This window comes from Balaenoptera acutorostrata, chromosome 2, assembly GCF_949987535.1.
Source record: "Balaenoptera acutorostrata chromosome 2, mBalAcu1.1, whole genome shotgun sequence".
In the NCBI taxonomy this organism is placed as follows: Eukaryota; Metazoa; Chordata; class Mammalia; order Artiodactyla; family Balaenopteridae; genus Balaenoptera; species Balaenoptera acutorostrata.
The window spans coordinates 177,324,830-177,336,928 of record NC_080065.1 but is presented as its reverse complement, the minus strand read 5'-3'; the positions used below and the strand labels follow the sequence as shown (position 1 = coordinate 177,336,928).

The following is a 12,099-nucleotide window of genomic DNA, read 5'->3' as shown; positions in this document are numbered from 1 at the left end:
GTCGGAGGGAGGGAAGAGCCTGCCCCCCTCACCTCTCAACACCCCGGCCCTGCTTCCTTCACAGCTGCTGGCTCCGAGTGGACAATTATTTCATTTGGAGCTTCATTGGGCCCGTCTCCTTTGTTATCGTGGTAAGTTGGAAGGCAGCACCCCCAGTACTGAGTCTCTGTCCTTCATCCAGCCTAGCTCTGACCCCAAGGCCCCCATTCTCCCCAAGCCCTTGAAAAGCATCAGAACTGAGCAGCCAACTGAGAAAACAAGAGCAGAGTGGGTCTGTAGAGCTCCAGCACTGAGGTCCATCCTTCCAGGAGCTGTGATTTGAGCCCCTGCTCTGTGTCAGGCCATGGGCCCTGTTCCCCCGTCCCCGGGAGCCACATTAACAGTTACACCAGTCGGCAGGCACCTGTGGGCAGGTACACCAGCAGAGGGGACCCTGAAGAAGGGGGGTCGTGGCTGAGACTTGGCCAGGAGCTGACGCTAGGAGGCAGAGGGACCCTGGCCCAGCCCCTCCCCTTGTCCCGCCCCCAGGTGAACCTGGTGTTCCTCATGGTGACTCTGCACAAGATGATCCGGAGCTCATCCGTGCTCAAGCCCGATTCCAGTCGCCTCGACAACATTAAGTGAGCTCCCCCTCACCCCACCCATGCCCTGGGACTTTCCAGGCCTCTCCCAGGGTTTCCTAAAAGGTGGTGTTCTCACCTCTGGTGTCATATACTGGGATTTTAAGGACAAAGATGGTGTTTTACTGTGTTCGTTATGTATCTATTTAACGAGTATTAGAAAACGTGGTATTAGCACATCCAGCTGTGGTTTTAAGCACATAATTGCTAAGGGTGAGACTGAGTTCAAAAAGTGAGTCCAGGGAATTCCCTGGCGGTCCAGTGGTTAGGACTCCGCACTTTCACCGCCAAGGGCACAGGTTCAATCCCTGGTCGGGGAACTAAAGATCCCACAAGCCATGCGACTCGGCCAAAAAAAAAAAAAGAAGAAAAAAGTCCATTTCAGGGCAACTTAAAGACAGATAGGCAGCAAAAGATAGTTTAAAGGTCTGGAAATATGGCCAAAAGGATGAAGGCTGCAGGAGAATGACTGGCTATTCACAGAACCCTGACCCCTGACCTCTGCCTGCCCCTCAGGCTCAGCTTGGGTGAAAGTGTCACTGGGCAGGCCTGCTCACCCCAGGGCAGCGTCCAGGCCCGCTCAAAGAGGGACACGCAGCAGGGCTCTGGGGGAGGCATCTCTGCTGGCGGGGACTTTGATGTCCCTGTTCCCTCTCCACCTCTCCCCAGATCCTGGGCCCTGGGGGCCATTGCGCTGCTCTTCCTGCTGGGCCTCACCTGGGCTTTCGGCCTCCTCTTCATCAATAAGGAGTCGGTGGTCATGGCCTATCTCTTCACCACCTTCAACGCCTTCCAGGGGGTCTTCATCTTCGTCTTTCACTGCGCCTTACAGAAGAAGGTGAGGTCCAGGGAAGGGACCAGGTGCCTGCCTTCTGTAGTGGGTCCTGTGTCTGCCTGGAGGGAAGCACAGGCTCACAGTCAGGGAGGATTTAGGCAGGGGTGAAGAGGGTTCTGGAAAAGAGCAAGATACAGGGGCCTAGAGGAACGAGAAAGCAAGACAGATTTGGGGAGTTGGGAGAGCACAGGGCAGGGACATGGTTGATGGACCCTCCCCATGGTGTAGGGCACAAGTCAAGCATGTGGAGGGAGATGACTCTGGGTGCCACCCAGACAGAACATTTCCGACTTTAATAGTTGTGGGATAAACTGTGAATTTTGTGGTGATAGGAAGTTTCTTTTTAAAATAAAGTGTGTTAAAGTCTGAATCTTAAAAAAAAAAAAAATTAAGGAGATAACAGAAGCAGAAGAATCTGGAGAAGGGTGTACGGGCAGTAGACTCAAGACTAAAGCCAGGGAAACTGAGCCAAGGCTTTTGTAGATTCATCCTGAAGGCAGTGGGGCGGCCCGGTCAGACTGTTGTTGGTCTGAGGGGACAGTGAGGTGGGTAAGGCTAAGGAGGGGATGAAGGAGGCAGTGATCACAAGTCTTGGATGCAAGGTTGACTGTTCTGCTCAGAACTGTCCCACGGTCCTCATCGGACGCACAGTGACAGTGACATCCTTACAGAGGTCCCCAGGCCCATACGGTCCAGCCTGGGCTTCCCCTTCTCTTCCCTTCCCTCCAGCCATGCTCTGTCTTCTGCTCCCTCAGACACCTAGACATGGACCCTCCCCAGGGCTTGTCCCCTGCCCCTCCCCAGATATCCACAGGGCCCACTGCCTTATTTCTTTTAGGTCTTTGCCGAAATGTCTCCTTAGTGAGGCCTCCCCTGATCTTTTTGAAATCGTGCCCCCGACCCCCACTGCCAGCACTGCCTAACTCCCGGCCATAGTTCTCGGCAGCACCTCACACCATCAGACACCCCACATAACGTACTGATGTTTCACCCGTGTTCAATCTCTGTCTGCTAGAAAATACCAGCTCTGAGAAGTAGGGCTTTGGGTCTGATTTGTGTCTGTCCTCGGGGCCTAAAGCACACCTGGCATATTATAGAGGGTGCTCATTAAAGATCTGTCGAGTGAATGAATGGATGAGAAATTATTGGTGGAGGTGGAGAAAGGAGGATGGGCCTGAGTGAGAAGAGAGCCTTCTTGGCTGGCTGTTGGGAGACAGGAGACAGTGGGGCTTCTGATGCCCACCAGGAGCTTGGTCGCTGGACCCCCAAGGCGGGGGCACCTACTGCCTGTCCTCCTCGGCCCCCAGGTGCATAAGGAGTACAGCAAGTGCCTGCGTCACTCCTACTGCTGCATTCGCTCCCCGCCCGGGGGCGCTCACGGCTCACTCAAGACCTCAGCTATGCGGAGCAACACCCGCTACTACACGGGGACCCAGGTATCCGGGCCGGGGGCTGGGGCACCAGGCAGGGCTCCCTGGGGCTGAGTGTTGGACCCGAGAGCTCAAGAGGCAGGGCAGTTCTCTGCCCAGGTCCCTGGTGGTGCTCATCAGGCAAGTGGTCTCAGAAAGATCTTGGAGGGTGGGCGGCCCAAGGGCCCCCTCACATCTGAGCTGTGTCCCCAGAGCCGAATCCGGAGGATGTGGAACGACACCGTGAGGAAACAGACGGAATCCTCTTTCATGGCGGGCGACATCAACAGCACACCCACCCTGAACCGAGGTGAGACTGGATCCCTCACCCCCGGCTTCAGTCCCTCAAGATTCCCGAGCCCGGGTCTCCTGGCCGCCTTGTGACCTCTGACCTCCTGGGCAGGTACCATGGGGAACCATCTGCTGACCAACCCTGTGCTGCAGCCCCGTGGGGGCACCAGCCCCTACAACACTCTCATTGCCGAGTCAGTGGGCTTCAATCCTTCCTCACCCGCCGTCTTCAACTCCCCAGGTGAGAGCACTCTGGTGCCAGGAGAGGGTGACAGCCCAGGTCAGGTGGCGGGGGGGTCTCCGCTTGGGGCATCCTCGTGCCTCCTGAACTGGAGCCGAGACTTGGCATCCTGAGCCCGCTCTCACCTTCTCTCTTTTCCCTCCTGGCCGGCGCCTGCAGGGAGCTACCGGGAACCCAGTAAGTGTGACTATTTCCTGGTAACATTTCCAAGGCCGGGCGGGGAACGTGACAGTGCCCTCCTCAGATGGCCTAACTTAGAAGAACTCGAGTGCCCCCCCGCACACACGTGCAGACAGTCTCTGGCTTGGCAGCTGGCTGGAGGCTGTTGCGTTAGGTGGGGAATGAAGGTGATGGGGGGTCAGAGCGTTGGAAAGGGACCTGGTCACCCAGATCTCCACATACTGCTGAGACTCTATGCCCCCAGCTGGGAGGGGACCCTGGGGGAATTGGTCCCCACACGTACCTCCACTAGTCTTCTGCTGAGCTGGTGTCCCCACTGCCAGTGAGGAAGAGAGGGAATACAAGTCCCCAGGGGCAGGGGTGAAGCCAGGGAAAGCCAGGTGAAAGCAGGCACCCCCCCCCCCACATGGCCTGCGCCCCTCTCGCTGCCCGGCTCTCCTTCTGAGCAGCTCCCTTCTGCCTGCAGAGCACCCCTTGGGAGGCCGAGAAGCCTGCGGCATGGACACGCTGCCCCTCAACGGCAACTTCAACAACAGTTACTCCTTGCGAAGCGGGGATTTCCCTCCAGGGGATGGGGCCCCCGAGCCGCCTCGAGGCCGGAACCTGGCCGACGCTGCTGCCTTCGAGAAGATGATCATCTCGGAGCTGGTGCACAACAACCTTCGGGGTGGCAGCAGCGGAGCCAAGGGCCCTCCACCGCCTGAGCCCCCCGTGCCGCCAGTGCCAGGGGGCAGCGGCGAGGAAGAGGCAGGCGGGCCCGGGGGTGCTGACCGGGCAGAGATCGAACTTCTCTACAAGGCCCTGGAGGAGCCACTGCTGCTGCCCCGGGCCCAGTCGGTGCTGTACCAGAGCGATCTGGACGAGTCGGAGAGCTGCACAGCGGAGGACGGGGCCACCAGCCGGCCCCTCTCCTCTCCTCCGGGCCGGGACTCCCTCTACGCCAGCGGGGCCAACCTGCGGGACTCGCCCTCCTACCCGGACAGCAGCCCCGAGGGGCCCAGTGAGGCCCTGCCCCCACCTCCACCTGCACCCCCTGGCCCCCCCGAAATCTACTACACCTCGCGCCCGCCGGCCCTGGTGGCCCGGAACCCCCTGCAGGGCTACTACCAGGTGCGGCGGCCCAGCCACGAGGGCTACCTGGCGGCCCCAGGCCTCGAGGGGCCAGGGCCCGATGGGGATGGGCAGATGCAACTGGTTACCAGTCTCTGAGGGACCTCACGGACCAGGGGCTGGTGTCCCAGGCCGGGGATTGAACCCTGGGTAGGGCTCTGGTGGGAGAGGGAGACCGATGGAGACAGTGGCTGCTGGGCCGCTCTCTCCAGGTGCCCCTTGGCCATGGGCCCTCCAGGCCCCTCGGGGACTCTGCTCTGGGGGCCCGAGGTGCAGGGTTCACAGACAGGGTTTCCCACCAGCCATGTGCACCAGCTCAACTTGGGGCAAGTGCAGTGAGGAACCAGGAGGTCCCCAGGGGAGTGAGGAAGGAGAAATTGGAAGGGTGCAGCCCACTCTTGACTTCCCCCTCCCACCCCCTACTCTTCCTACTCCCTGGAGGGAAGTGAGGGCTCTGGTTTCCCTGGGTCAAAGGCCCTGCTGGATGGAACCCGTCAGCTGCTCCTCTCTTTGCAGCCTGAGTGCTGCCAGTTGCACCGGGATGGAGCAGTGGGGACGGGACAGATGGACAGGTTCCTCTGCACTACAGTTCCCTGCTCCACAGAGACTGGGGCCTCTGGCCGGGGACAGAGCCCTAGCGGGGAGAAAGCCCCAGGGCAAGAGGAATGGGCGGTTGTGGCTGGTGGTTTAAAGGTGGAACTTTCTCTGAAGCTCCTTCTCTCTGCTCTTCGTCCCAGCCTTCCCAGCAAGCCTGCCCCCTCAGCCTTCCTTGAGTGCACCCAATGACCCCCTCCCTTGGGGCGACTCCTGATGAAGCACAACTCCCCGCAGGGCCCCCAGCCCACAGGGGTGGCCATATTTGAGCAGTTCCCAGTCCTGTGGGCTTGGCTATCTGGGGAGCAGATTTTGGCTCTGGATCTCCCTGGGGAGTGGGTCCTGGGCTTGGATCTTTCCCTAGGGGGCCCTCTTACCCCTTCCCTCTCTCCTCTTCCTCCGTCCCCATTGCTGTAAATATTTCAATGAAATGGAAAAGGAAAAAAAAAAAAAAAAAAAGACAAAAAAAGAAAGAAAGAAAATCTCATCACTTGAAGCCACCAGGAGCCTGCGGCCCGGCCAGCCCGGGATTTCTCCAGAGCAGAGCTGCGCCGCTGGGCCCTGGCAGCCAGGACTTCTCTGTGTACGTGTGCATCCCCAGCCGGGTGGGCGGGCCGCCAGAGCAGCTTTTTACAATCCAGAGACAGAAAACAAAATCTAGAAGCAACATCGAAACAAAGAACCCGTTTCCTTTCTGGCACCCGGCACCCGTTTCTGTTGCCTCCTTCCCTGATCCGCCTCTCGCTGGCATCAGTCAGCCCTCCTGGGGCGTGTACCTCACTGCCTGCCCCAGGACTTGGGGCCTGTCTCCCCGTCCCCTCCCCACTGGCCCAGGGGAGGCACCCTCACACCCAAAGATGCTTTTGCCAAGGTGGCTGCGCTGTCCCTTTGAGTTCCTGCTTCTTGTATATTGCTTCTGGGACTTGGCCTGGGAGGAAGGGGCTGATTTCCCACCTAGAGAGGTTGAGAGGGGAAGGAAAATGAGGGCAGCAGGGTTTGACAGATGACTGAGAAGGGAGGGCTGGGAGCGGTGAGGTGGTTCTCCTTCATGGGGTGGGGAGGCCAAAGGTGAGAGATTGCCTTCCCTACCCAACACACTCCCGCAGGGGAGGCAAAGCCAGGTACCAGGGCCTGGCTAGGGTCAGGACACCCATGTTCAGAGGGCTCAACCCCAAACCTGCAGATGCTGGAAGCTCCAGGCTTGGGATGTCTCCTGAGTACCTCTCCCAGTCCCCTCTCCAGTCTGTCACCCTGGCCTTCCCAGCAACACCCCCCAACTCTTTGGGGGTAGCATAGTCCCACTGCCATACTAGCCCAGCCCTGTCATTTGCCATTTCCCCAGGGGTGGCCCTCCACCTCTGCTCTGACCCCTCATCTCTTTTGTCCCTCCCCCTTTTCTCACAAGTGCCATGAGTTTTCAAACATCTTCGGGTCTCAGCCTGCTGCTGCCATGAACTTTGGGTTAAGGGGGAGGAACTCCAGGGAGGAACTGGGGGAAAGGGACAGATAGGTGGCTGGAGGGACCCTTTTTGCTGCTAGAAAGCCCCTCCCTTCTCCTGAGGAGCTAGGGCTGGCTTGTCCCCATCAGTTAGGGGAGAAGGGGCCAGACCAAAGATGGTGGTTTGTCCCACATTGGGGGACAGGTGTGGGGAGAAGGTAAAGGTGGGTTCCATCTGTTTTCTGGTAGGGAGTTTTAACCCGTTTCACCAGACCATGGGTGAGTCTGGATGGGGAGGTGAAGTAAGGATAGGAACGGTCTTGCGTGGATGGCTCTGTGAGGAGGGCAGGAGACAGCTCCGTGGCTTTCCTTGGCTTCACTAAGCCAGGAACTCCTCTTTGGGGAGGGGTGGCTAGAGACCTGTGAAGAGCTGGTGGGAGACAAGGGTAGATGGAAGAGTGGGCCCGGCCCAGGCATCAGCCCCACTAGATTCAGAGAATGCCTCTGACCAGCAAAGAGGTCTGGAAGAGAGGGTGGGGTAGGAGAGTTCCCAGGGGGACTGCGGGGCAAGCAAGGAGTCCTGCGTCCTCTCCCCTGCCCAGTCCTCCTTTTATCTCTCCAGACTCTGACAGTCAAAGGGAGAGAGAGGGTACAGCGGGTCCCTTGGTTCCCATTCCAGCCAGAATCACCAAGGTGGATTCCCAGGCCTCAGAGTTGGGTGGCAGGGCCCCCTGGTAGGGCTGGAAACCACTGCAGTCCAGCACAAAGCTACCCCGAGAGCCCAGGTGTCCCCCCCACCCCAACCAGACCTGGTGCCTTGATGCTCCCACCCCAGCTGGGATGGTATAAAGAAGGAAGGGTCTTGGTTTCCTCTCCTACTCCCTTTCTTGGGCTCCTGAATTCATTTGCTTTCAAATCTTGTTATTTTTCTCTGGGTTTGGTGGGGGTTTTTTGGCTTTGGTTTTGGTTTTCCTTGCCTTTTTCTCTGTGTCTCCACCTCCTTCCCTGTGTCTTTCTCACTGTCTCTGTGTTCTCCTTCTCTTACCCTCAATTTCTCTCTGTCCATTTGGGCCTCCTCCCTCTTCTCCCATGCCCCCAGTCCCTCCTTGGTCTCCTTTTCGATATGCCAAACCAATTTTGGGTCGAGTGCATTTAACGAGAACAAAACAAAAGGCTCATAACAAGAACGTTTCAGAAAAAAAAAAGTTTAAAAAAATTGTTGAGTCAAAAAAAAAAATCAAACAATAAAGAAATTAAGATTTCTTGGAATGACAAAGAGTGGCGTGACTCATTTGCGGGGGGAGGCAAGAAACAGGTGAGTGGATCTGCACGGAGCACCCCCGTGAGGCTGGGACCGAGTGAGGAACCTGCACTGCCGCATTTAGAACCCACAGCAGAGGACTGGTGAGTCACAGAATCATTAATGTTTATAGAACTTGGTAGGTTCAAGGGCCTGCTAGGCAATTCAGGTGCAATTTCTCTCTGAATCCTCATAAATGCTCTGGGCGGAGGTTATTCGAGCTCCATTTTACAGATGGGGAAACTGAGGCTTATAGCACCTGGATGCACATACAAGTCTCTGTGGGCCAGGCCACTGTGCCATGTTGCGCCTCAAGCCCTTCTCAGCCTGGACTTTGGTCCACAGGCTATATTAGAGCATAGCATAGGAACTGTATGCTGTGCCTGTCTGATTCCAACTGCTATTCCTAGACTCCCACACGTTACTGGAATGGTGCATTTTTGATCATGACAGCACAGTGGAATTGCATCACGTGTATTTCACATTCTCACAGTGCTCAGAGAGAGAGGAATGACCAAGCAGTGCAAGCACCTCTCTCCATGCCCCTCTGCCCTCAACACTGGCGTCCAGGATGCCGCACTCAGCCATTCCTCCTCCCCACTCCCCAGCTACTCCTTCCCAGTCTCCACACTGATTCCTTCTCATCTCCTGACCTCTTAATGTTGGCGAGCCCAAGGGCTCAGCCTTGGACCTTTACCTACACTCACTCCCTGGGAGATCTCATCCCATTAAATGGTTTTTAAATACAGTTGACCCTTGAGCAACACAGGTTTGAACCACACAGGTCCACTTAGATGAGGATTTTTTGCAATAAGTATATTGGAAAAATTCTTGGAGATTTGCGACAATTGGAAAAAACTCGCAAATGAACCATGTAACGTACAAATACCAAAAAAATTAAGAAAGAGGTATGTCATGAATGCACAGAATATATGTAGATACTAGTCTATTTTATCATTTACTACCATAAAATACATACATATCTATTATAAAAAGTTAAAATTTATCAAAAGTTATGCACACACTGACAAACCGTACACAGCCCCATCGACTGCACTAGGCTACCATAAAGCAATCATATTGCTGCTTCTTCATTATCAGTGCATGAATCATTATACCTGTAAATAAAAATGAATCTCCTTTTCACATTTTCTTTTCATTTTTGATGTCTAGTGTTAGTAATATGTGTAATATCTACAGTGTTTTTTATAAGACAATATTGATGTAGGTACTGACAGACGATTCATCTTGTAAATAGATGATGTAAGCTTTCGGTATTGATAAATACAGTACAGTATTGTAAATGTACCTTCTCTTCCTTACAATTTTCTTAATAAGTTTCTTTTCTATTGCTTACTTTCATGTAAGAAGACAGTATATAATACATATACAAAATATGTGTTAATTGACTGTTTATGTCATGGTTAAGGCTTCCAGTCAACAGCAGGCTATTAGTAGTTAAGTTTTGGGGGAGTCAAAAATTATACATGGAGGGACTTTGCTGGTGGTCCAAGTGGTTAAGAATCCATGCTTTCACTGCAGAGGGCACAGGGTCGGGGAACTAAAATCCCCGCATGCCACAGTGTAGCCAAAAAAAAAAGTTATACATAGATTTTTGATTGCACAGGGGTCAGCACCCCTAACCCCTGCATTTTTCAAGTGTCAGCTGTACTATCTATTATGCTGATGACTTCCAAATGTAGAGCTCCAGCCTGAACTTCCATCTTGAGATCCAGATTCATTTACATCCAACTACCCACTCCACATCTCCCCCTGGGTGTCTGATAGGATCTCAGACTTAAACCCAGTTCCACGCACACGTTATACACACACCACTGTTCCAGTTCCTCCCACAGGCTTCCCCACCTTGATTAATGGCAAGTCCATCCTGAGACTCAAGATAAGACCCTTGGAGCCTCCCTTGAACTCACTCATTGTTTCATACCCCATATCTAATCTGACAGTAGATGCAGTAGTGCCTCTAACTTTGAAATATCCAGAATTAACTAGTTCTCACTACTTTGGTTCAAGCCACCACTGTCTCTCACCAGCACCACTGTAACAGTCCCCTAACTAGCTCCCTTGTCCCTCTTCAGGCTTTTCTCAACACACAAAACAGAGTGATCTCAGTAAGCATATTTTTGTCCCTCCTCTGCTCAAAACTTTCCAAAGGCCTCCTCTCTCACCCAGACGAAACGCTAAGGTCAGCACAGTGGCCCACAAGGCCCTACAGCATCAGATTTCATCCCTACGGCTCTCCTCCTTCCCTCCACTCCAGCCACACTGGGGTGCTCACCGTCCACAAACATGCAGGCACCCTCCTGCCTGCCTCAGGGCCTTTACACTGGCTGTTCCTAGGGTTCACCTATTCTCCCTGCAGCGCTAATGAAAATAAGAGCTTCCCAGCAGGCCTTCCCAGGCTACTCCATTTAAACTGCAATCGGCCACTCCAGAACTTCCTAACCCCTGTCTTGCTTTGTCTCCCATAGTGCTCCCATCTCACAAACTGTCTTTTTTGCTTGTTTATTGTCTGCCTCCCCCACCAGAAAATAATGTACAATGGGCTGTTTTTTCACCGCTGTTCCCTACTGTTTAGCACAGTGTCTGGCACACACTAGGTGCTCAATAAATATTTGTTAAAGGACACAAAGCTGAATGGAGCATAGGACCCAGAGTAGGCCTGAGATGAGAGTTAAGACCATTCCCTCAGCTGCTCAGTTCCCATGCACCTCTCACTGTGTGATGCTGTTGCTAATGCAGCATGGCCCTGAAGTCCGAGTTCAGAAGTTTAGCTGGTGCCCAACCCTATCCTATGCTGAAGAGGAACTGGTTCTACTGGACTTACTGAGAGATGCTCTGTGAGCAAATTCAGGAGCTTTAAGTGTAAACTTAATTATTTATGATTTTGACCTCATGCTCTGACTTTGAAATTTAATCCTAGCATAGGATGAGATTCTACAACACAGCCAGTTCTTCCACCTTTTTGTCCTTTACTTTCCCGGCACTGTACACATCCGACTCCTCTACACACACAGTGAAACCTGCTGTGCCTGACAACCTGTGACCCTCAGTGGTTGTTAGTGGCACCTGTACACACTTGGGGCAACCATTAGCATATGCCCTGGAACAATAACATTTATGTTGATATTCATTTCAAAGCTCTTTCCTACATTTCATCTTATTTAATTATCAAAAGATATATACTATTTTCCCCATATATCAGATGAGGAAGCTGAAGTTAGGGTGATTAAATGACTTACTCAAAAAAATAAGATTACTATGCAGTTCAAAGTGCCCACACCCTGTAGATGCTTTACATATGCTGTCCAATTTAATCCTTTCAACCACGCAGTGAGGCAGGTTTTAGTTAGCTCCAATATACAACTGCAGAAGCTGAAGCCCAGAACGGTTCAAGAACATACCCGTGTTCACTCAGCTAGCAAGAGAAAGGTGGACCAGGCCTCCCTCTTGGTCTTCCTATCCCAGGGGCGGCATTGAGGGCTGTCTGCACCCCGCTGCAGTTGCCCAGGCCCCATCGCTGCCCACCAACCCCACTCAGCATTCACTAAGGGAAGCTATCTGGTGCCCCACATCAGAGGAGACGCCCACTAATCACGCCACACCCTGATGGTCCCTACATAGCTAGTATGTTAGGACTGTCCAGAGTGGACTCACGTGAGTTAAGCCAGAGGGAAGGTCTTAATGCAGAGCAACAGAGGATTCGCTTCAGATCCCCAAAGGCTTGAAAGCACTGGAGCCTCTGCCGTTGAGAAAACCTCCTCTCTCCCGTGAACTCTTGGGAAGGCCTAGGGGTGCCAGGCTGAGGCTACTCCTTTATCCCTACAATATCCTCAGGCTTATTCTGCTTCTCTCTTACCCTTTCAAACATCTCAGTCATGGCAATGAGCTGTGATGACAGGACCCTCCCCCATTTATATCCCTTCTTACTTCACTGGGACTCTCCTTGACCAAAACCCTTGCAACCACTACTCTTTTCTATCTGTCCTGCCCCACTGTCTTCCATCAACCTTTGCCTCCGTCCAAGTGATCCCAGCTTCTCACAACTGAAGCCCTCACTTTA

General features: G+C 53.8%; 1 protein-coding gene across 6 annotated transcripts in view; it reads left to right on the top strand.

Moving 5' to 3' along the window:
• ADGRL1 (adhesion G protein-coupled receptor L1) overlaps nucleotides 1–7,987 on the top strand; it is a 45,725-nt gene extending 37,738 nt beyond the window's left edge. For 4 of the 6 annotated variants that reach the window (XM_057540141.1, XM_057540140.1, XM_057540139.1 and 1 more), the window contains 8 exons: nucleotides 65–131; nucleotides 529–620; nucleotides 1,290–1,458; nucleotides 2,763–2,891; nucleotides 3,078–3,174; nucleotides 3,268–3,396; nucleotides 3,556–3,573; nucleotides 4,043–7,987. In XM_057540141.1, coding sequence (XP_057396124.1) covers nucleotides 65–131; nucleotides 529–620; nucleotides 1,290–1,458; nucleotides 2,763–2,891; nucleotides 3,078–3,174; nucleotides 3,268–3,396; nucleotides 3,556–3,573; nucleotides 4,043–4,785 — 1,444 coding nt within the window. In that variant the 3' untranslated portion in view covers nucleotides 4,786–7,987. The remainder of the gene's footprint in view (nucleotides 1–64; nucleotides 132–528; nucleotides 621–1,289; nucleotides 1,459–2,762; nucleotides 2,892–3,077; nucleotides 3,175–3,267; nucleotides 3,397–3,555; nucleotides 3,574–4,042) is intronic. The other 2 variants (XM_057540144.1, XM_057540142.1) reach the window with 1 other exon arrangement.
• The last annotated feature ends 4,112 nt before the right edge of the window (nucleotides 7,988–12,099 follow it).